This window comes from Lepidochelys olivacea (genome assembly GCF_965140295.1).
Source record: "Lepidochelys olivacea isolate rLepOli2 genome assembly, chromosome: 19".
Lineage (NCBI taxonomy): Eukaryota > Metazoa > Chordata > Testudines > Cheloniidae > Lepidochelys > Lepidochelys olivacea.
This window is the reverse complement of record NC_140429.1, coordinates 5605152-5628816: the sequence shown is the minus strand read 5'-3', so window position 1 is coordinate 5628816 and position 23665 is coordinate 5605152. Positions and strand designations below refer to the sequence as shown.

General features: G+C 41.7%; 1 protein-coding gene across 3 annotated transcripts in view; it reads right to left on the bottom strand.

Annotated features, from left to right (window-relative positions):
- Positions 1-1363: 1363 nt before the first annotated feature.
- NFYC (nuclear transcription factor Y subunit gamma) overlaps positions 1364-23665 on the bottom strand; it is a 58191-nt gene continuing 35889 nt past the window's right edge. For 2 of the 3 annotated variants that reach the window (XM_084652219.1, XM_084652220.1), the window contains exons 4-10: positions 23059-23172; positions 20241-20336; positions 13167-13340; positions 10764-10922; positions 6464-6571; positions 3579-3638; positions 1364-2238 (exon numbers count right to left, since the gene is read on the bottom strand). In XM_084652219.1, the coding sequence (XP_084508345.1) occupies positions 2119-2238; positions 3579-3638; positions 6464-6571; positions 10764-10922; positions 13167-13340; positions 20241-20336; positions 23059-23172 (831 nt within the window). In that variant the 3' untranslated portion in view covers positions 1364-2118. The remainder of the gene's footprint in view (positions 2239-3578; positions 3639-6463; positions 6572-10763; positions 10923-13166; positions 13341-20240; positions 20337-23058; positions 23173-23665) is intronic. The other variant, XM_084652221.1, reaches the window with a different exon arrangement.

The window sequence follows — 23665 nt, the reverse complement described above, 5'->3', positions numbered from 1 at the left end:
AGGGAGAGAGTCCTTCACACTGCTCTGCTCAGGCACCTCACACCAACCTAAGGCCACTCCTGAGCAGAGTCTGCCAGTTGTATCATGCTGTTAGATGTGTCGACATCTAACAAGGGACCTGGTTGGGATAATCAAAATTGCGTCCATCTTTTGGACAAGATATAAACGGAAGTCCTGACCACATTTGAGCATAAGATGTATTTCATAAAAATGGAGCTTCTAGCTGAATTCAAACTCAGACAATTACATCTGTCTCCCTAAGACCCACCTGCCCCGTAGCTTCTATTGGGCAAAGGGCATTCCTAACCTCTTGTACTGAACTGTCATGCAGTGTTGCTATGCACAGTTAAATAGCTGTGTTCTACCCAGGAACGGCTGCATTTTAGTGGTGGATGATATGATCACAGTATTTAGTTTGTGTTCTAGTTTAAGGAGTGTGTGGCGCTCTTTTGATGTGAAAGGCAGGATACAGAAGTAGAATCTCATCAGTTATGTCTCGCATTTGAGCCACGCCTCCAGGAAGCAAGACCCCATCTGGCCCTCCCCACCCACTGAATCCCTTTTCCTGCAGTTTCATTTCTCATGGCATTTTGTAACATTTTTACAGGACCTGCCCTTAAGAGCTTCAGTAGGAGGCTATCACCTTGTTGGGTTTGTGCTGGTTACTTTTGGTACTCATACATATGCTCAGACACTGATGTGATATATGCCATCATGTGCCAGCAATGCCCCTCTGCCATGTACATTGGTCAAACTGGATAGTCTCTACGTAAAAGAATAAATGGACACAATTCATAAACCAGTCGGAGAACACTTCAATCTCTCTAGTCACTCGATTACAGACCTAAAAGTCGCAATATTACAACAAAAAGACTTCAAAAACAGACTCCAACGAGAGACTGCTGAATTGGAATTAATTTGCAAACTCGATACAATTAATTTAGGCTTGAATAAAGACTGGGAGTGGATGGGTCATTACACCAAGTAAAACTATTTCCCCATGTTTATTCCCCCCTCCCCCCCCGTTCCTCAGACGTTCTTGTCAACTGCTGGAAATGGCCCACCTTGATCATCACTACAAAAGGTTTTTTCCCCCCTCTCCCCACCAGCTGGTATTAGCTCATCTTAAGTGATCACTCTCCTTACAGTGTGTATGATAACATCCATTGTTTCATGTTCTCTGTGTATATAAATCTCCCCACTGTATTTTCCACTGAATGCATCCGATGAAGTGAGCTGTAGCTCACGAAAGCTTATGCTCAAATACATTTGTTCGTCTCTAAGGTGCCACAAGTCCTCCTGTTCTTTTTGCGAATACAGACTAACCCGGCTGCTCCTCTGAAGCCAGTAAAAGACATGCAGATTATCTAAAAAGAAATTTATTGCATTTCATGCAGCTTATAATACATGCATTGACTGAGACTAGCACAATGGTTAACAACGTTTTTTTTTCCTTCCAGATTTCCTTTCGTGTTTCTGTAATAGACTGGGACAAGTTAGAGCCTCTACTGTCCTTAGACGAGATGTTCGTTGTAACGCAAGGAATATTTTATTCCCCCAGAAGCTGCAACTATCCAATGCCCAGGCTTACCAAAACCAGAGGGGCGGTGGGGAGGAAAATCTCCCAGTACACTCAGGTGCACACGTGCGCACACACACGCATACACCCCTACTGAACTACCAAGTTGAGATACCTTAGTCTAGCTCTATTCAGAGTAGAATACAAACAGAATACTGCCAATAAAGCTGTTATGAGAAACAAGATGCAGGACCTTTTTACAAATTTGACCAAAGAAAAATGTTCTACATCATTTAATAAGCTGCTATAGATTTCCATTTTGTTTAATTATTTTCAGTTTTATCAAGATAAACAAGCAGCTAAGGATGTCGACATACTGATTTCTGAAAAAAAATAAAAACATTGCCTCCCTGTCCGTTTCTGTTGGATATTTGCTCATGCCCGCCAGAGGCACCAGAGATCAGAGCCTACTATAGGCTTCATATCAAGTACAGCTACACAGAGGGAGACGTCTTCATCAGAGCCGGTCGGAATGGCAAAAGTCAAGCTGGTATGTGTCAATTTCCATGCTGACAGAATACTCACTACAGTGGGCTCATTCAGTCCCCTGCAACCTGAGGAGCTTGTCCATCAGAAGTCTGATTGGTGGACTGAATAAACATGGGCTGTGTGATGTCCTGACCTGCAGGCATGGTCACTTGCTGAATCTGATAGAGTTGCTGGAAGAGGTTGAAAGGGGATGGGAAAAAAGGTAATCAAGTGTCAGGGAGATGTTCAACTCTTAGGAGCATGCAGCCATGTAGCCCTCAGATTTGACCAATGGTTTAAATCAACACACAAAGCAAGTAAAATGTGCTCAAAAAGTTGGAGCATGCATTACTCTAGGCCTTAAATACCAAAATGTGACAGTATAATGAAGTAATTTTATGCATTTCTGATGCCCGGTTGGACCCTGACAGACTTTGTTTTATATGTATAATGCTATGAGAGTTTGATTCCTGAACAGATTAGGACTGAAAAAGCCCCTACTGATGATTTAACCTTTGATAAGTATCAGAGTCAGTTTGTCAGGTTACTTCTAATCATCTTCATTTGGCACTCTGCATGATAAATTCAATTAGTGCTCAACCACTTAGACTTGAAATCCTATTACATATTCCAAGCAGACAGAACTAACTTTTGTTCTCGCACTGGATACGAGTTTCACAACTTGTCTGAATAGAGAGAGACAGTATCCTCCAACACACTTCCCCAGCTTATGGCTCAGTTTGATTTATTGAGCCTTTCCTGCAATCTGGTTTATATCTTGAATTGCTTATTTATACATTTACTCCCAGTTTGCTCAATATCAATTTAGTAGTGATTTCTATTTTCTAGTAGTCTACACCTTGAAGTTTTACCAGGCTGCATTTCATATTAGCCCTATCTTCAACAAATTGTATTATAAAGTTTATTTGTGGCAAATCTACACCTAACTGGATCTAGTCTGATGTGTCCATTCAAAGTACTTAAAGAAATTATTCCATCTACTTCATATGCAGCATTTATGACAAATGAATACAAAGAGTGTGCTAAATTATCATTAAACACTCCCTTCACACAGACAAATTGAGAATAGACCTCCCCCAAGTTGTTCAAAAAGCTTTCCAGTGACACACTGAGAGGTTACACACCAAGTATCTATCCTTGTTTACTGGCTTAAACGTTTCCTAGGATGCTATCTTAATAAGACACATCATCTTATTTCTAGTAGCACCTGGGAGGAGATTGATAGGGAAAAAGTTAAATAGCTGATTTGCCATATTCTCAAAGAGCTGGGTTAATTTGGAGCAAATATAGCAAGATAATACAAGGACTTCACATAAACTACAAGTTTGTCACAGTTCTCATGAATCCTGGTTGCTAGGTCCATTTTGGGAGTGGTAGTGACTTTCTAATCTCACTGTCCCACTTCTTGTTAGACACCTAGTACTAACGACCGAGAGCTTTCTTCGCTCTGACTTCATGGACATTGGCTCCCTAGTGATCAGTCAATCATCATGAGTTCTGAGATAGGTACCTGTCCATCTGTGAACTGGCTGAACTGCTGCTGTCCTTGCTGGACTTCTGTTTGTGTAATCTACAATAAAGAAATGACACGGGTGATCAGTGAGGGAACATTCCAGCTGGGTCAACAATAAATTAACAATATTTTACCCTCCCACTGGTGGATCGCCAAGCACTTTACAGATTTTTTTTTTTTTAAATTAAGCCTCACAACATCCCTGTGTGGTAAAGCAAGACAGATTAAGGTCCTTGCCTAGAGCCATATCAGTGAGTCGGTGGCAGAGCTGGGAACAGAACCCACAAGTCCCATCTCTCGGTATTTACCTCTGCGCTAAATTAGTCTCCCATACAAGCTCACAGAAATGTCAATTTTAAACAAAAAATATCTGAAACCACACACACAGTAGGATGGCAATGAATGCTAGTTGCGAACAAAGGGCATTGTTGGATTCAATAATTAAAAAGCAATGCAAAGCCGTCCCCTCTTACTTTCATAAGCAGAATATGGACACAGTTTACAGACAGGAAGATGAGCCGTTCTTTCAATTTTTGAAGGGGGATAAAATTACGTTTAGCTACAGTTGTCTAACAAGAATATGAAGCATCTTAGCAGTTGTGTTGATTTGAGCTGTGCTACTCTCATTGAAAACCTTATTGCCCTATCTCTGGAGCAGTTCTAGCTCTGAGGAGTTACTGCCCTATCCTCCTAGTCAAAAGGAATAGAAGGAAGAGAAGAGCAGAACAGATGAAGTGTGGGAAGCATTAAGCTCTACCCCACAACCAGTGCAGGCTGATAACCAAGTCAATGATTGAGTTGCAAAAATGCCTCATTTAAAAAGTGGTGAAAGTTTTCAGGAGTTCCAAGAGGCATCTTACGTAACAAAAACAGAGATTTCTGGTATGACTGGAGACTTCTATGTCCAATGCACGAGGCCAACTATCCATTTAACGTGCACAAAATGGACATGCTTGAAAGCTTGGGAGGTAACAGAATGAAACACACATCTACTGAACCCTAATCTGGCTAGCCAGTTGAAAACTGTCATGTACTCATGTTAAGTTGGTCGACTTCAAGTTGCTTCCCTTTATGTGAGTTTTTGATATTTAAAGAGCTTTCTTTGAGTGTATCTCCAAACTAAGGTTTCAGAGTAACAGCCATGTTAGTCTGTATTTGCAAAAAGAAAAGGAGTACTTGTGGCACCTTAGAGACTAACCAATTTATTTGAGCATAAGCTTTCGTGAGCTACAGCTCACTTCATGCATCCAATGAAGTAAGCTGTAGCTCACGAAAGCTTATGCTCAAATAAATTGGTTAGTCTCTAAGGTGCCACAAGTACTCCTTTTCTTTTTCCAAACTAAGGCTATGTCTACACTAGAGACCTTACACCAAGCTCTCCTGTTGACATACTTAAACCACCCCCAATGAGCGGGAGTAGCTATGTCGGCGGGAGAGCGTCTTGCAGAGTCCACACTGGCTCTTTCCGTCGGTGTAACTCATGTTGCTCGGGGGGGGCGGTGGTTTTCACACCCGAGCGACTTAAGTTATACCGACAAAAGTGCTAGCGTAGACAAAGCCTAAATCTTTTAAGATTGAAACTTGAATCCTAACTCTGACACTGCTACAAATAAGCACACACATTTGTGTCAGGTAGATTCTGCCCTTAAAGCAAAAAGGAAGAGAGAATGAATTGAGGGGAGCCATCTGGTACCCTTTTGCTCCTTCAGCTCACACTCCTTGTGGAGATATACTCGGATTTCTCTTCTTCTACACAGCATTAAAACGGATTGGTTTATGTGGCATCTGAGAAGTGCATGGTATTTTGCAATGCAGGTAAAGGCAATATGTCCTGCTTCAGAGTTTTTAAGAAGAAAACATAGGAATAGGTAGAAGAAAGGAAGGGTGTGGGATCAGAAAACGGGATCATTAGGAAGCTAATTGTATCTAGAGGTTTCAGAGTAGCAGCCGTGTTAGTCTGTATTCGCAAAAAGAAAAGGAGTACTCGTGGCACCTTAGAGACTTACAAATTTATTTGAGCATAAGCTTCTGTGAGCAACAGCTCACTTCATCAGATGCATTCAGTGGCTATCTAGAGGGTAATGAACCAGTGTAGCTATCTTAATTTTTCATGATTAGTTTTATTTCTTGTGATTACAGGTGACTGGGCGAGGGTGAGAAGATAAAACGTCATGTCTTATGACTACTATATGCAGTCCTAGGAAGAGGACCTTGATCATTTGGAGTGCACCGGGAAAAAAATCAAGGAGCTTACATTTTGAAAAATGTAAGAGCCATTCCTGAATGATCTGCCACTTCTCCCATATCTGCACAAAGGAGCACTATCTGCTTAGGAGCGCATACTCACCCACCCTCAGGGATGAAGAGTCTCTCTGCTAAGAGCCTGAGCCTGCAGCACTGATGTTAATGGACTTTCAATGCAAGAGATGTGCTTCTAGCATTAAGATTGCTCCAAAGGACAAAAAGGGATCACACTCGTGTCTTTCACTCTCTGCTTTGTGCCTTCTCTCATTTGCCCTATGCCGACACAGCTTGCCAGTCATGTGCCCTCTTCCTTCAAGCCCACTTTTTTCATGAATCCTCCTTATACTGGTGATCTTTCCACAAGGCCTGAACTGTTTGTGTCTTATGGCATTAAAGGAGTAGTGGCTGGGCTTCACCATAGGCCTTGTACAAGTGCTGTGAACATTTACACCACTACCCACATTTACATGAACGAGATGGTTACTCCAGACTTTCACTGTGTTGTTTTGTTTTATTTTTATTTATTTTTTATGAATGCAGTAAAGCAGAAAAATCAGAAATGCTGGAAATTGGAATCTCAACTCATAGGAAGTACAGTTTAATAGTTAATGACAAGTTTTTGGTATTACCGTACATACCTGCTGTGCGTTGGCTGCAAGCGTCTGGATCTGTCCCTGGACTACCTGGGTGCCTGATACGGGTTGAGCTAAGCGGATATACTGCAGTTGGCCAGCATTCAGTTGAACCTAGAAACAAGGTAGAGAAAGAAAAATAAGACAGTGGACTGCATAGTATGAAACACAAACTTGCCTTCTTGTTTCCAAAACAGAAACCAGAGTAACGATGATACTTGGAGGATTGAACAGATGCAGTGCTGAAATTAATAGTTACATGGATTCTGTCAAAGAAAATAAGAGAAACACTTTACCACTGCAAATTCTTAACTAAAACTTGAAAGAGCCACCTTAGCATCTCTTTCTACAACGGGAAAGCATTTAGAAAGTAGCACACTGAAGGTTTTAATCAAGTGTTAGAGAGCCCTTATTTTTCCTTTGCAAATATGAAGAGTGATCAGATTAGTTCTTCTTAAACTAGAGTAAATGGCAGATTCTCTGTAACTTTAAGTCTTTAAAGTCATTCGTACAAATAAGAAAACTACTTTACCAGTGAGCAAGCTGCAAATAGTGACATTCCTATTACATTCTTCCCATTATTTTCCTTTAGATGTTTGTTAACTTTTCACCTTCTTAAAAATGAGGGAACGACAGCACTGGCTAGAACCAGGAATACTGCAAAGGCTTCCAACTCAATTCTGCCAGGGTACTTCAGTCCTGACACGACAAAGGCTGTAATATTATCATGCCAATGTTTTGTGCTTTATATTAAAATACAAAACTTCAGTTTAATATAACACAAGGTTAGAAGTTTAAATGTTGACAAGTCAGGAAAAAGTTATCACAGTAACATTAGTCCTGCTCTCTTACACATTCTGCATTTTTAACTATATAAACAAACATCTGAAAAGCAACACAAACAAAGCAAAACATGGAACACGGCTGAATTAATGTTACTACCAGAACTGCAACTTTCCCCATTAACCTACTTTTGAACATTTAACTCAGAATATGAAGGTTAAATTGTTATATGCAGCTTGCATTTTAATTTACTTTTAAGGGGGGGGGAGGGGAAATCAAGAGCCATTACAAGTAAAGAGCATAAAACCACTTTTGCTTCACCAGTGACGCTTGGAAGCTCTTGGAACAGAAATTATTGGGCTTGCAGTTTACACAAACTCTGCTGACTTCACCAGTTGTGTCCAGAAGCCCCAATATTGCTCTTGAAGCAATAGCCTCTGCCGCAGTTATGAGCATAACCTCCATCTGAGCACAAACATTTCAATACACAATCTGTTTCTGCGTTAAAATTTGCCTGCAGAGAAGAGGCTTCCCACTTCAATTTTTAACCACAATACTAATTTAATGGGTGAAACAGATTTGAAATGCTTATAAAACACTTATTTTTGGTTCTACAGAGAACAAAAAAGGTCTAGTGCTCACTGACATCTAGCTAATGTGAAAATTTCAAATTGTAAATTCAGCTACTTTTGAGACATGAGCAAAACATGTACATTTACCTAAAATGTACATCTCCCACCTTTGCTCAAAGTTTAAGAAAAAAATAAATAAAAACACAAGACAACACATGAGCTGAGATCCATGATGGAAAATTATAGCCAGAAAAACATTTTCAGAAGTTATAAGCAGGTGCAAGCCAGTGGGGTTATAAGGAACATTCCGATATCAAGCTTTTAATTACAGTGGGCACTACCAGTTTTATGACACCTTAAATTTCTGATATAAGTTTTTATGCATGCGCAGTGAGAGACAGAAAGACTTTCAGTGGAGCCCTGGACTTGAGGAGCCATTAAAGGAAGATACTGATGATGCGACCAACAAGATAGGAGAGAGCTCCAAGAAAGCAGCGTAGTGAAAGTGGAAGAGGACAGAATGATAACAGTGCTGATGGCAGCATAGACTAATGCCCTATTAAAAACCATCTGAAGAGAGTGCATTTGTTGCTGTACTTTGTATTCCAACACTGTGGCCTGATCCATTATCTATCTGAAATATAGAACAGGTCTCTCTCTATAATAACTGGTTCTTCAAGTCAGTGTGGATCCCCTAGAAGGTGTGCAGGAGCCTCACGTGCATAAGACAGTTTTTTGGACTAGCAATGTTTGTTAGGGCCATGCATATACCCTATCTTTCCTCATGCTCCTATGTGAGGGTAGAAATGGGAGGGCACCATGACAATCCCTCAGTTTCCTCAGAGGTCAAAGTGCACATTTCTGTGGACTCAAAGGCAGGGATGGAGGGCAGGGCATGGGACCCACCACCACAGTTACTGTAGAGTGACACGTACGCGAAGGAGGGAGAATGGTTAATGTGGATCACTCTGCAGGTGATTAGCAAACAGTACCCCCCCCGGAAGGAAGGAGGGGGGTTTTGGCAGTGCCAGTCAAACAGCGACCACAGTACTGCTCTTCCAAAATCAGCATCTGACCTGGCTACCATGTCAAGGGCATAACATTTGACAAAAGTCACTGGGTTGCTCTACCTTGCAGACCTGAGTCTGGAACATTTCTGAAGCAAACAGAAGATGCTGCCTGGGCCCTGGTGGGCTGTGTCTTGATGTTTGGCGGAAGAGGCTTGCCAGCCATCTGATAGCTGGTGGAACTGCACTATGTGATCCTCTTGGAGATTCTTTGAGATGAGATGGCTTGGCCTTTAGATGGGCCAGAAAGGGCCACAAAGAGGCAGGGATGCAGCCAGAAAGATTTGGTTCTGTTAAGGTAATAGAGCAAAGCTCTGGACACATCCAAAATATGTAACTTCTTTTCTCCTGGTGTCAAGTGCAGCTTCAGGAAGAAGACTGGCGAGGTGATCAATTGGTTTAGGTGGAAGTCTCAGACCACCTCAAGAATGAACTTGGGGAATGATCTCAACAGTATCATGACCTATGGAAAGAAGTTAGGCAATCTGGCCACGAGAGCTTGGTGACTCTCTGATGAGCTGATGGCCACCAGAAAGACTGTCCTGATGGTTAGGTGGTGTACTGAGCACTCTGACAGTGGCTCAGAGAGGCAGGTTCCATCATTTTAGGAAGACGACGTTGAAATCCCATATGGAAGTCAGGTCCTTAACTGGAAAGGAGAGAGAATGGAACCCCCTTTCTGTATCAGAGTAGCAGCCGTGTTAGTCTGTATTTGCAAAAAGAAAAGGAGTACTTGTGGCACCTTAGAGACTAACAAATTTATTTGAGCATCCGATGAAGTGAGCTGTAGCTCACACTCTCTAAGGTGCCACAAGTACTCCTTCCTTTTCTGTGTGTTCATTGGGTCTAGCCACCACAAGAGCTCTTACAGTTCTTGAGGGAGGACTGTGACTCTTCTGTTTATGTGGTGTCTGGATGGAGTGTATGCAGGCCTCAGCTGTAGCTTAAGGACCAAAAGTGAAGTCTGGCAAGCAGTATCTTGTATGTACATACCCACGTGTGGCTACCAGTACATCCCATTGTCGCTGGGTTTGATTTCAGGTTGTTTTCCAGCAACTGAAAAAATCTGAATCTGTCCTCTGGCAGGTAGGCTCTGGACAATCAGGAGTTGATCATGGCACTTATGGATTCTATCATTCATGATGATGTGAGGGATTATTTCTTATAGCTCACAAGGAGTCCCAGTTGACGGTACAGGGAAAAGCCTGTTACAGTCTCCTGTGGGGTCCTGCTTCTGATCAGCCAATTGTACAAGTACAGATAGACGTGGATTCCATGCATCCTCAAAATGCACTACCACTGCTTGCTAAGCATTACTCTCAATGCCGCGGAGAAGGGCTGAACCCTCTATTTGGTAAAGGCTAGGATCTCAGAGTATCAAGTACTTGGTGGATAGCTATATGGAAGTATGCATCGTGATGGGGAAGCCTAATAATAATTAAAGTAAATGTTTTCTGCTTCTGTAGAGCCCTTCCTCCAGCCATCTCAAAGTGTTTCATAAAAATGCTTTATAAAATAAGAAATTAATACACCTATTTCACAGATGGCAAACGGACACAGAGATACTAAGTGACTTGCTTAAGGTTGCAGAATCAGACTCAAACAGAATTGAAATAACACTCTTTGCTGAAGTATAGGTAGTAAAAGACCTAAGGTTTAGGCAATGAGAGTTACATTAACAGTTTCCTAAGCATACCTAATTATTTTTTTCTCCCAAGACAAAATTCTTAACTGAGTTATAAGCACTCAGTGTGCCACATACCAGAGGTCTGGTAACACCAGGCAGTGGTGTGTGTATATATATGTTCTTATGAGAAGGGGCTGATGTAACAGTTTGATACAAGACCATGAGAGTGTTACACGTTCCTCCTGGTGGAGTCTTACCGGAATTTGCTGGATTTCTCCTGTGTTGGTGATTATCTGCTGCATAACTTGCATGGTCTGCCCAGTTCCACTCTGAGCCTGCTGCGTTTGTCCTTGTGGCTGTGCCTGGACGATCTGTACCTGTTGACCCTCCCCAACCTGCATCGTCACTGGGGTGGTCTGAATTCAAACACAAAAAGGAGCACAGATTGACTTGTCTGAAAGTAAGTAGAATCTCAGAGATTTACCGCCAGTAACCAGAGGCTCTTTACAGACCTGCTTTCAGCTTGATATTTCAAACTCTACCTACTTCAGCATTGTGACAACCTGGAAAAGCATATTCTCATGATTCTAAGTCTACTGCCACCAAGAAATAGATAAGAGTTAATTTTAGTTTTCAACAAAATCTTTATTGTTCAGTTTTAAACAAAATGAACTTATTTACATAAGTTCACGTGCATTTTTGCCATCAGAGATTTTTGCTATCTATTTTACATACTTAACTGGCCCTACTACCACAGCATCTGAGCACCGCACAATCTAATGTATTTATCCTCAACACCCATGAGGAAGGGAAATAATATCCTCCCCATTTTACAAATGGGGAACTGAAGCAGAGAGAGGCTAAGCGACTTGCTCAAGGTCATACAGGAAGTCTGCAGCTGAACAGGGATTTGAAAAGAGGTCTCATGTGTTCTAGGTTAACGCCCTAACCACTGGACAATCCTTCCTCTATGAAAGGGGCTCTTGCAAAGAAGTGAACAAAAAAAGAGCCACTATGGCCCCTATGCACCACTAGAAACACAGCAATATTAAATGTCTGCAAACGTAAGAACAAAATACTGTCTGGAAAGTAAGGTTCCTGAGGCAGGCCCCATGCTCTCTCTTAAAATGCCCGTACTATGCCGTGTATACTATACTGATGGTACTTTTAGAATAACATTCTTTTCCAGCTTCAATGTGAGAGAAACAAGGATAAGAAAAAAGCCAGTACAAACTGTAAGATTTATATAGCTAACAGCACCCACAGAAGAACAAAAATGCACTACAGCTTCACTTCTGTCATGCAGCTGCCATCACTCACTTCAGAATAATAGTCCAATTTAGTCCCATGAATCAACAAGTCATACATTTGCTTTTCAAAATACAGGGACATCACTTCCCTAGTAGGTAGGCCTGTGCAATTCAGTATTTTAACAAAGTACGTTAGTTGCAATCCATATAGTTCCCTATTCTTTTGAGCATTTTACAGACAGCAGGGGAGATGTCAAGGTGCTACACAATATGGAGTTATGACATCAGAAGAGGTTACCAACATCCCAGTGCATAGTATCAATGCTGTTTTTCCCAAAGCCTTTCAGACACATCAAAAATTTAATTTCCTCAAACATTTTGGATAAGGGAGAGAAGAAGGATGCTCCTAGATTAGGAGCTTTGGTTGAGTGGAGACTGGATAGACAAGGAGAACACAACCGTCCACCCCAAATTATACAACACCTAAAACTGTTCAGCTAATCAAATAAAATAAGCCACTTACTTTAAGACCTAAGAGGCATAGCCTCATACAAATAAAGCCCATGTATACAGATCTAATGTCAAGTGCTTATAAGTCCACACAGAAGGTACACCAGGCAATGTGCAGTCATTAACTATTAGGGTAAAATCCTGCATTGACAAGTGGATGATTAAATGACCAAATAGGTCCCTCTCCATCTCCATACACTATGGAAAAAAATGCCATTTCAAATGAGATGGAAACCTTCTGTCAATAGTCCTCTTGGTCTCTTTCAAAACAGTTACATAATGACACTGAAATTAATTGAAACACTGTTATATAAGTTGCAAAACCAATTTACTTAGTGCAGCAAAAACCTTTCTAGCAAATCACCAGGAAGACATTAAGTTTTTCCCTCCTTCGAAGTGTTCATGGTAAGGTAAATACAGCAACTGCCCATTTGTTAAGTTTTCAAACAAGCATCTATGTGCTTTTTTCCTCTTCCGCCCCTGATACTTAGGAGGAGCACCCTGTGCAAAGCTACCTCGTTATCCTCCTTCAAAACTCTCCTGTTCTGTGAGGCCTACAAAAAAACTTGGCACCAGTTACACTGCTGGTGTGCCGAGACCACAGCCTGTCATGCTGACCATATTGTCTCGTTATATATTTGCATCCCCATCTATATCCACCTGTCACCTTGAGTTATACTTAGATTGTAGGTTCTTTGGCGCAGGGACCACCTTTCTGTTCTGTGTTTGTATAGCACCTAGCACAATGGGGTCCTGGTCCGCGACTAGAGCTCCTAAGTGCTGAGGTAACACTAGTTATTATTGGGAACATCCAGATGTGGCTTTTCATATCCAGGGTACAGCTAGGACTTGGCTGGCTATGTAGAACTGTAAGCCCCCATGCTCTGCCTGTGCACTGACCTGTCCTTGCTGAGGCTGAGCGATGATGATCTGTCCTGGCTGGATGGTAGTAGTGGACGTCGTGGTCTGTTGTCCTTGCTGTTGCCCCTGTACCTGTACTGCGGCAGGCTGCTGGGCAAGCGTGAAATAGTACTGGACAGGCTCAGCAGGCGTCACAGCCTGGCGCACCTCTTCCTAGAATACAGGAGGGGAAAAAAACCAGACTCTGCATTCTGGCTGAAATCCACTTCCGCAAACAATGCTCAGTACAATGGATTCTTTAATGCTAGCTTCTAAACAGTTTAAGCCAAAGGAAAGTAAATTCAAACTGCCCTTAAGATAAATCAGAATGAAAATAATGGGTTTCCACAGACTTTTACTGAGCTACACAAATCAAAGCATTTCAAATTTCTAAGGTACAACGTGATCACCCATGTCATCATGAAAAGCAAATGAGCAAACAATTATCATAATTAAAACCCTTGCAATTACAGTGCTTGGCAGTAAATTCCAGCAAGGCTTGTTATCTTTGCACAGTGCTAATTGGAAGTGCACCATGAAGAGACATACAAAAGGACTGTATGCCAGCAAAGCCTGCTCCTTACCCTACATGCTGAACACAAACTTCAATCTACCTTTTGCTGTGAAGCCACTGGAAGCTTTAAAAAAAAAAATCTGAGTTTATAACCAAACCATTCCAGAATTAAGCTATGTCTACACTGCACTTTCATCTGTAAAACTTTTCTCAGTCAGGAGCGTGAAAAAACCACCCCTGTGACCGAGAAAAGTTTTACCGACAAAAAGCACCGGTGTGGACACCCCCAATGGGGGTGGTTTATTTTGTCAGTGGAAGAGCTCTCTTTGTCGTGACTCTGTGTACTTTACAGGGAAACGGCTGGAGCAGCACAGCTGTAAAGTGCGCTGTGTAGACATAGCCTTAGAATGATAAGACAAGTGATGTAGTTTTGCACTGTCTGCTTCTGCTGGCAATTGAGATATCTCAGCTTTTGTCAAACAACTGAAGATCCTGCTCTGGCCCTTTTGTTTCAAGCAAAGGAAATGCTGTAGCTTTTTCCTGCTCTGGTTTATCTAAACATGGCCTTGGGAGTATAGAAACAATGCTGATTAATGGAATTTCAGGAACGGAAGTAGGATTATTGGATATTACACTAGCCAGAAATGAGCTAACACTTTAAAAAAAGCCATACATTTTAGCTCCTTAGAAATAAAGATTACTCCTACACCTAGAATTAAATGTGGTTCTCCAGATGTTCAGTCCATGGCAGAAGGAGTAAACAACCCTCTCCCAGCCACCTTAAGTCCACAGCTGAGAGTGTAGGATGTTTACACATGCTACAGCATGGCAGATTCCACATTACTAAAGCCTGTTGGACTCCCTGATATTAAATAAGGGCTGCCCATAGATCAGTATCAATTACACCTACTTGAGATGCCAACAAAACAAAAACACCCAAGTGAAACAAGATCAAAGTGTATGTCGTCTGAATGGCTGAGGGCTTAGTAATGGCATACAGAATCTTTCATCTCTAAATTCCCTGTTCAATTCCTGCTCACAGTGATAGTGACTGAAAGTTTAGAGACTAACCAATTTATTTGAGCATGAGCTTTCGTGAGCTACAGCTCACTTCATCGGATGCATACCGTGGAAACTGCAGCAGACTTTATATATACACAGAGAATATGAAACAATACCTCTTCCCACCCCACTGTCCTGCTGGTAATAGCTTATCTAAAGTGATCATCAGGTGGGCCATTTCCAGCACAAATCCAGGTTTTCTCACCCTCCACCCCCCCACACACAAATTCACTCTCCTGCTGGTGATAGCCCATCCAAAGTGACAACTCTTTACACAATGTGCATGATAAACAAGTTGGGCTATTTCCTGCACAAACCTGGATTTGTGCAGGAAATAGCCCAACTTGTTTATCATGCACATTGTGTAAAGAGTTGTCACTTTGGATGGCCTATCACCAGCAGGAGAGTGAATTTGTATGGGGGGGTGGAGGGTGAGAAAACCTGGATTTGTGCTGGAAATGGCCCACCTGATGATCACTTTAGATAAGCTATTACCAGCAGGACAGTGGGGTGGGAAGAGGTATTGTTTCATATTCTCTGTGTATATATAAAGTCTGCTGCAGTTTCCACGGTATGCATCCGATGAAGTGAGCTGTAGCTCACGAAAGCTCATGCTCAAATAAATTGGTTAGTCTCTAAGGTGCCACAAGTACTCCTTTTCTTTTTGCTAATACAGACTAACACGGCTGTTACTCTGAAACCTGACTGAAAGTTGTTACTACTGGATGGATTCTTAGAGACCTATGTAAAATGAGCCTAGTTCCTAACAAACAGGCATCCACATCACACGGCTACAACTGACAGAAAGTCTTGGGCTATACGGGGGGGTGTTGGGGGGTGTTCCCGAACTAAGATACACAACTTCCGCGTAGCTGAAGTCGAAGCATCTTAGTTCGACTTACCTGGCCGTCCTCACATCGTCCCCCGTCAACTCCGCTTACTCCTCCTGCCGAGGTGGAGTACAGGCGTTGATTCGGGGATTGATTTATCACGTCTAGACAAGACGTGACAAATTGATCTCCGATAGATCGATCACTACCCACCGATCTGGCGGGTAGTGAAGACGTACCCTAAGTGGCACCTTTTTTGGCCGTTTCAAGCAGGAGGAAAGGTTGAACAGACCATGGAAAATAAACTGTCTTCTTCCATCACTGAAGTGGATTTCCTTCAGGTCAAAGCTGAGATACAGACTGGCAAAGAATGACATGGAGGAAGCATGCAATATTACTGAATCTAATACCCTTACTGTGGATAAAGACAGAATTAGAGAGACAAGTGGGGGTGAGGTAGTATCTTTTATTGGACCAACTTCTGCTGGTGAGAGACATGAGATAAAGATGGACTTGTCAAGGCAGCACTAAATAATATATATATTTGATTGAACTCTATAAAGTGCAAGTGTAATGTAGCATCAAGCCCTCTCCTTAAATACACATACACACTCTTTTCCCAACCAAAACTAAAAAATTACACAGCCTGGTGTAGCTAGAAAAGAAAAAGCTTCTGAGATTGAATCTTGGTGTGAACAGTAATGTCAGCATCACCCAATGGTAATGCAGACAAAACACCCCACTGATTTAGTTTTACAGTTCCTCTTTCGTGAGTAAATTCGCTGGAGTATTTTAACTTGGCTTCCTCAAGCTCTTTGTGACCAGTGTATGGATTTTAGCTGTAAAGTTAGAACATATTCCATTTTTTGTTGTTACTAACAGGATGCAGCAGTTGAAATCAATTCTGTCCTGATCCAATCATGAAAAATCCATGCATGGGGGAGGAAAGCTGTAGTAGTTTCTTTACAGCAAACTACTTAGATATCCTATTCCAAGGACTGCAACACTCAAATTCCTAATTGAGCTCTTGAACAAAATTTAAATCAACTCTGCACCTCAAAGCATGAGTTCTAGGTTAATGTTTCACAGTGCTCCAGGCAGAAACTGATTGAAATCTGAACTTGTTTAAACCAGGTTATGTCTTGTTTAGACCAGGCCGCCTCTTCAGCTATGTCTACACTTAAGGCAGCATTGTAGAGTACAGGCACTACGCACATAGCTACGTGCTGCAGTGAAAGGCTCTAGGGGGGTGGCACAGCAGAGATAGGCTCTGGCACTGGGGGGCTGCTGAAGCCTTTCCGCACTGCCAGAGCCGGTCACTGTGGCAGGAAAGTCTCTGGCAGCAGGATGCTACATGGCTAACAATATACACCCTGGCGGTATATACCCTGGGGATTCACCTCCTAAACCATGCCTCACTGTCTACACTGCTAGATCTATCCAAGACAGCTGAGCATGCAGTTTGTACTCTACACACCAGCACGAATGTAGTCATACTTTTTCCTTTAAATACGTAACTTCAATTACCACAGCAACGCAACAGTGACAATTTCTCCCCCAGCTCTCTGACGTAATGAACAGTAACTTGTCAGATAGTCTTAGCTGTGGCAGAGATAGACTACAAGTTTTAGCCTTAGCAAAAAATAAATAAATGCAAGCCCTTCAGCCTACAGGCAGATACTTTTCAAAGTTGTTGAACTAGACGTGTGTTTTTCCACTGAAAATTCCTTTCCTACTTTATCAATGATATCATCCATCAAAGCTCTCCCGCCCCTGAAAATTTATTGCTAGTCATCCAGCAGTGTTCATAGAGGCAGGGAATATACAGGTGTTAGGCTTTGAGAAATTGCAGCCTATTTCAAAACAAATGTTGATGTAGTTTCAGTTATTTATGCTGTACAACCCAGATAGGAAAGCTTTGGTGATACTGATCAGAAAGAAAAATTACTATGGATTATACAGTAACTACATTATTTGCATCTGGTGAGATAATGTACTATTGAATTGACTTCATATTTTGGACTTAGGCAGATTACAAATAGGACTTCTACAGAGGATTCTCTTTCATGGTGAAGTGAAAGGTCAAATGAGCGAACAATGCTGTGCACATATTTTGGCTTTTGTTATCTCAGGCTGTTACTCACTGCTTTTAGTTTCAGCATAAACACGTTGAGACCATTTTCCTGATTTTTCCAGGTTTCCTGAGATTCAGACCCCCCAATCCTCCAAACTGGTATGCACAGATTTTTCTTTGCTAGATGGCTCTTGTTTAGGGTGCATCTTTGAAAACCTGTTCTTTACATATCACAGTAGCAAACAAATTCGCTTCAGAGGAATCATTACTTGGCTATATTGAAAAAGGATGAGAAGGCTGCTCTGTGGGAAGGGACTGAAGGAACCTGTGCAACATCCTCATACATGACATTCACCATGTGAGCAAGTATATACAGAACATGGTCCCATCAAATATGTACATAAATCATGGGAGGTTGCTGAATTTTCTCTATATCAGATAATCTTCTAGGTCTTTCTTGAATGAATACTTTCTAATAAGTGATGTTCTACCACCGCTCCCAAATAATAGCAAACCGTTTTCTGTTCACAAGGAAACCGTGCTTTTTCAAGAAATGACAGGGAACGTGATTGGGCCCAGATGACAGGAGGTCATCAAGAAAAGGGTAAATATGCATTCCATTCCTTTGGAGGGCCATCACCAGCACCATGAGGACTTTGGTAAACTGAGGTAGAGTGGTCAGCAAGCCCAAAGATTAAGGCTCTATGTTGAAAGTGCTGCTCTTTGTATCTGAAGTGAAGGAATTTTCTGTATATTACTCACACTGGCATGTGAAGGAAGCCTCTTTGGAGTCAATGGATGACAGAAAATTTCCTAGTGATACACCTGCTGGGATTTACCTCAAAGAAAGCAGGCTGTTTTATAGTACTCTGAGAGATGTGAGGATAAGGTGGAACAGAGAATTCTAAGGGTTATCATGGACTTGCTACAAAGCTTTAGACAATCTCAAACCTTCAAAAGTATCAGAGCAGCAGTTCCAGATATATAAATCATTTGCTCCAGCACCTACAAAACACTGGACCTAATTATCCAGAAAGGAAGGAGTGACAAACTCCACACAATTTAAAAGTAAGTCAGGCAATGATTTCAGGGGCTACTGAACAAGGTACTGAATGAAGCATCGTCTGTAAATGTAAGAATTCCCTAGAAAGCTTTATGGCATTGGGTGCTAATCTAGCTGTTTAGTCTACCAGGCAGTTTGTAGAGAAGGGAGGTACAGTTGTCTGACCGCTAGACCTAGATGAACAGCTACATATTTCTACAGCTTGGTACAACTGTGGAGGAAAATAAGCGTTTAGACAAAAGGTGATGAACTGGTCTCACAGAAAGCTGGATTTCTGAAGCAGTGATATTGGGCTTGCTGTATTACTGCCATAGTCTCAAAGAGCAGAGAAACCAGTGTTTCTTAAATACAAACCTGTTACGTTTCAAAGCAGGCCTGGTGCTCAGGATGACTGTGGCAGCCTGCCGCTGTAAACATCCGACTGAAAGCTCCCTTCTAGCACCTTACAGCTTCCAGTCAAGGATGTTTACAGTAGCAACAACTGCCCAGAAAATGCAGAATGTGGTACTTCTACGGGAAGCAACGTCTTTCCTTCTTCTCCAACAGCCTAGATGTGTTAGCTCAACTGGATTCTACATATTTAAGCATTCTGAATGTTAGCAACTTTTGTTATTTGTAACCTCTATTAGCAGCCTTGTCAACCAGCAATTACATAGATCAGTCTCATACAAGTTTTCACTTTTAAATCAGTTACCAGTAGGTGCACAAGTTTTGTTTTCTTCACATAACTTAACTCAAGAGACAACTGGATGCTTGAAAGTGACAGAATGAGGAAATATGACAAGAAAAAAAAAGCTTCAATCTTTTTCATAATACCCCGCTCTCTCATAGGGTTTTCATCAGTAAATCTCGAAGATTAAAAAAAAACAACAAAAAACTTACCAGGAAGTATCATTACCCCATTTTACAGTTGGGAAACCGAAGCACAGAGAGGTTAATGGCTTGTTAAGATCATCCAGCAAGCTAGCAGCAGAGCAAGTGCTCCAACCACTATGTTCTGCTGCCTCCCCATGGACATTTCATTGTAATAATTCCTATACAGGCAGTCATTTGGCCCCTTGAAAGTAAAGCCAATTACAAACTTTTAAGGAGAAACATTTACAAAGACAACAGATTTCTGGACTTCAGTGGTTGAAGGAATGTGGACCTTGAACTCAGATTTCATTCTACGGGAGCAGGTATTTGGTGTAACCACACACAGGCACAACTGTGCCTGCTGAGAGGATACTCAATGTTCCATTTTATACAGTCCTCACTGGAGTGTTCTGTACACATTAGATTTTAGATTTCTAAAATGTACCCAATTACATCTCTGAGGCACTGGCAACAGCAATGATCACATTGATAATACAGAAAAAACTAAATGTCTAAGAGATTGAAACATTAAATATTGAACACAAACATACAATAAACTGTACTTGCCTTATGTTTGAACCTCACTTTACATTACTATTTAATATCAGAAGTATGTAAATAGTGGAAAAATCAAACTTGCACGTAAAGAATAGTAGTAGCTGTTTCCCCAACTCACCTGACGTTTCGGAGGTTTAAGTTCATCTCTTGGAACAATATCGATGAGAAAGTCAAATTGATCAAACTTTGTAATTGCCATGGCAATATCATTCCTCTGTAACAATTCCAAAACAATGGAAATAATCCGTCAGTTTCAGAATCATCTGTTTGGTTGCTGAGTAAAATAAAAGTTGGGAATGCCCGTCATATGGAACTGAATTCTCATCCTTGAAGCCCCAAATGGTCCCACTCACATAACTAGTACTATTGATTCGGAAGCAGAGGGCAGGCAAGCAGAATGAGAGACTCATGGAAACCTTGAGCCACCACAAGCAATAAGAAGATCTGTAATGGCAAAATTATCCCCTTCCATCTCAGAGAGGAGCTCTCCCATTGACCTAGGTAATCCACCCCCGAGAGGCAGTAGCTAGGTCAACTGAAGAATTTTTCCAGGAGTTAGGTCAGCTTCACTACATCTCTCCATGGTGTGGATTTTTCACACCCCAAGTGACACAGGTAGGTCAACCTAGCTTTTTAAGAGTACACCAGGCATCACTGGGTTAAGTTTTTAGGGGAAAAAACATAAAAAAACATTTTTGAACATTTTAAAATCAAGAGTAAATTAAGATTGGATGTTTTCTAAAAGATCCACCAAAATAATTCCTAGAGTGTAAGTTCTATGGTTTATGACAGCAGTTCTCAAACTTTAGCAACCTGAAGATCCCCATTTTTATTTAAAATTTTTCTTGGACCCCCCCAAGCCTACTGATATTTATTTCCATTTGAAGAAAAACACTTTCCATCTCCCACTCCACCCCTTCCCCAAGGCCCTGCCTCACCTCTTCCTGCCTCTCCTCTTCCCTGCCTCTTTCCACCCCATCCCCCGAGCGCATTGTGTCTCCGCTCCTCCCCATCCCTTCCAGCATCCCCTGCACACCGCTGAACAGCTGTTCCAAGGTGTGCAGGAGGCACTGGGAGGGAGGGGGAGCAGTTGATCAGGGGGGCCAGCAGCTCCGGACATGACTCGCAGACCCCCTGAAGTACCCTCAAGGACCCCAGTTTGAGAAACGCTGGTCTATGTTATATAGGAGGTCAGATGAAAAGATCACAATGATTCCCTTCTGGCCTTACAATCTATGATACCATAAATAATTGTGTCTTAGAACAGCTGGCTCTAAAGCACATAAGAGAAAAGGCTGCTCTTGATTTAGTCACAGTTACACAGGAACTGGCTCAGGAAATAAGTGCATGGAGCCACTAATTCCCAGTGAACTTAACATAATACGTTCAATATCCTCTCAAAGGGATAATTACAAGAGGTAGTGCCATGACACTGAACTTTAACAAGGGGACTTTTCTTTAGAAGAGTCAGAAACAACCTGAAGGAAAAGTGATATTACAGTGTACTACCAGGGAGACCGTTTAAGAACATTTTAGGGTCACAAAGTGAGCATCACCAAGGAGTTGTGGGGGGAAAATGGAGTTAACTAGGAGTTGTTAGGAGCATATTTGAGAAAAATGGTATCCCAAGTGATGTTACAAGATCAAAGTTAACATATAAGATGGCAATTAAGAGGACCAAGAGGAAGCGTGAAGAGCAAAGAGTTAAAAGATAACAACTGGAAGATTGCAAAGTATATTAGAAGAAGCAAAGCCCACAAAAGAGAGTCAGCCAGCCTACCAAGATGAGAGGCTGGCATTGGAGACCAGGGATACTAAAATCCCGCCCCAAACTACTTATGGACTCAGGGGGTGATGCAGATATACATACCATGGAGTTACTTTTTCAGGTATAGTGTCAGATTGAGGTATTTAAAAAAAAAAAAAAAAAAAAGAACTATAAGAGTGAAATTGTGTAAGTCACCATTACTGGATAGCATTTATCCAAGTTCTGAAGACACTCAAGAACAAAGTAGCTGAATTTCTAACAAACAAGGTAATTTGTCATTAAAAACTGCTTCAACAATAGATGACTGTATGATGACCAAAGCCGTAAAATGTCTTTAAAAAATCCTGGGTCTGATTCCAGGAATTATAGGAAAAGGAAGGGTCTTATTTGGTATTAAGAGAAATTCACTGAGGCTAGACTTATAAAGCATACACATGAGCACATGATTGAGATATCTGCCCTTTCTGATGTTACCTAGGATAAAAAATTAGAAGGGCTATCAATCCTCACACTTCAGCTTATCTGAGGTATTCCAGGACATGTATCACCTTGGGTAGGCCTACACTACTCACTGGTAGCGAGTAGCAATCGATGTATCAGGGGTCAATTTATCGCATCTAGTCTAGACACGATAAATTGATCCCCAAGCCCTCTCCCATTGACTCCGGAACTCCAGCGCTGTGAGGGGCGCAAGCGGAGTCGACGGGGGAGCAGCGGCAGTCGACTCACCACCATGAAGATGCCGCAGTAAGTCAATCTATGTACGTCAACTTCAGCTACGCTATTCTCGTAGCTGAAGTTGCGTACCTTACATTGACTCCCCCACCCCCCAGGGTAGACCAAGGCTTTGGCATCTACGTGTCAACAGTAGCTATGAAGAAAGTAAGGGAAAAAACACATTTTCATCTCTGCTCCACAGATATAGTATATTTTAAAGGGGCACTGTTACAGCTGCAGGGTATTGCACCTCTATGCCCTCCTCCGTGGTACACTCCACGTAGTCAGGTATCCAGTCTCCAGCGATCACCTGTCTCTGGTCAGGGACCCCATCTCACTCCCTTCTGAGAGGGAGTTTTAAGGCTGCATAAGGTTCATATTTAGAAAGTAAAAGGGGTCAGAAAACACAGACATGGCAGTTCAAGGTTTCATGGAAATAGCTCTCCATTACCTGCAGAGTCCTCCGCTTATTATCTTCAGTGTGTATCCATGCCCGTAGCGTCAATTCTGTTATGAATATTTGAGCAGCCTTGGCAAACAGCACAGGAGCTTCAGCACTAATCATCTGTAATGAAAAATGTGCATTTCATTCACTCATCAATGTACTACACTTGGTTATACCATAGAAGCTTGGTATCGTATTAACAGGTAAAAAGTCCAGGGATGAATGAAATGGTAGTTTGGGAGATATGGGGATTTCCACATTACATCTGAAGGCCATCTCATTGCAAGATGTGGAAGTCCAAAGGTCTACCAGTTTTCAATCAAGCGCTGTAACAGGAATACTGGTCAGTTACAATTTTCCTGAGAAGTTTATTTATTGAAATATGAAGGTTATCAGATTTTAATTTTGCATAGCTCACTGGCTTACCCTATGCTAACACAAAGTTTTGGTCAATCTTACTCTTTAACAACAGAAGTGAAACTCCACTAACAATTCACATGACAGACAGGCTTCAATTCACAGGTTAATAGTTTCTTCTTTCACTTTTCAGGCTAACTTACTGTAGAGGATATAATATGTATTGTGGAAACTTAGGTTACAATTAACATTTGAG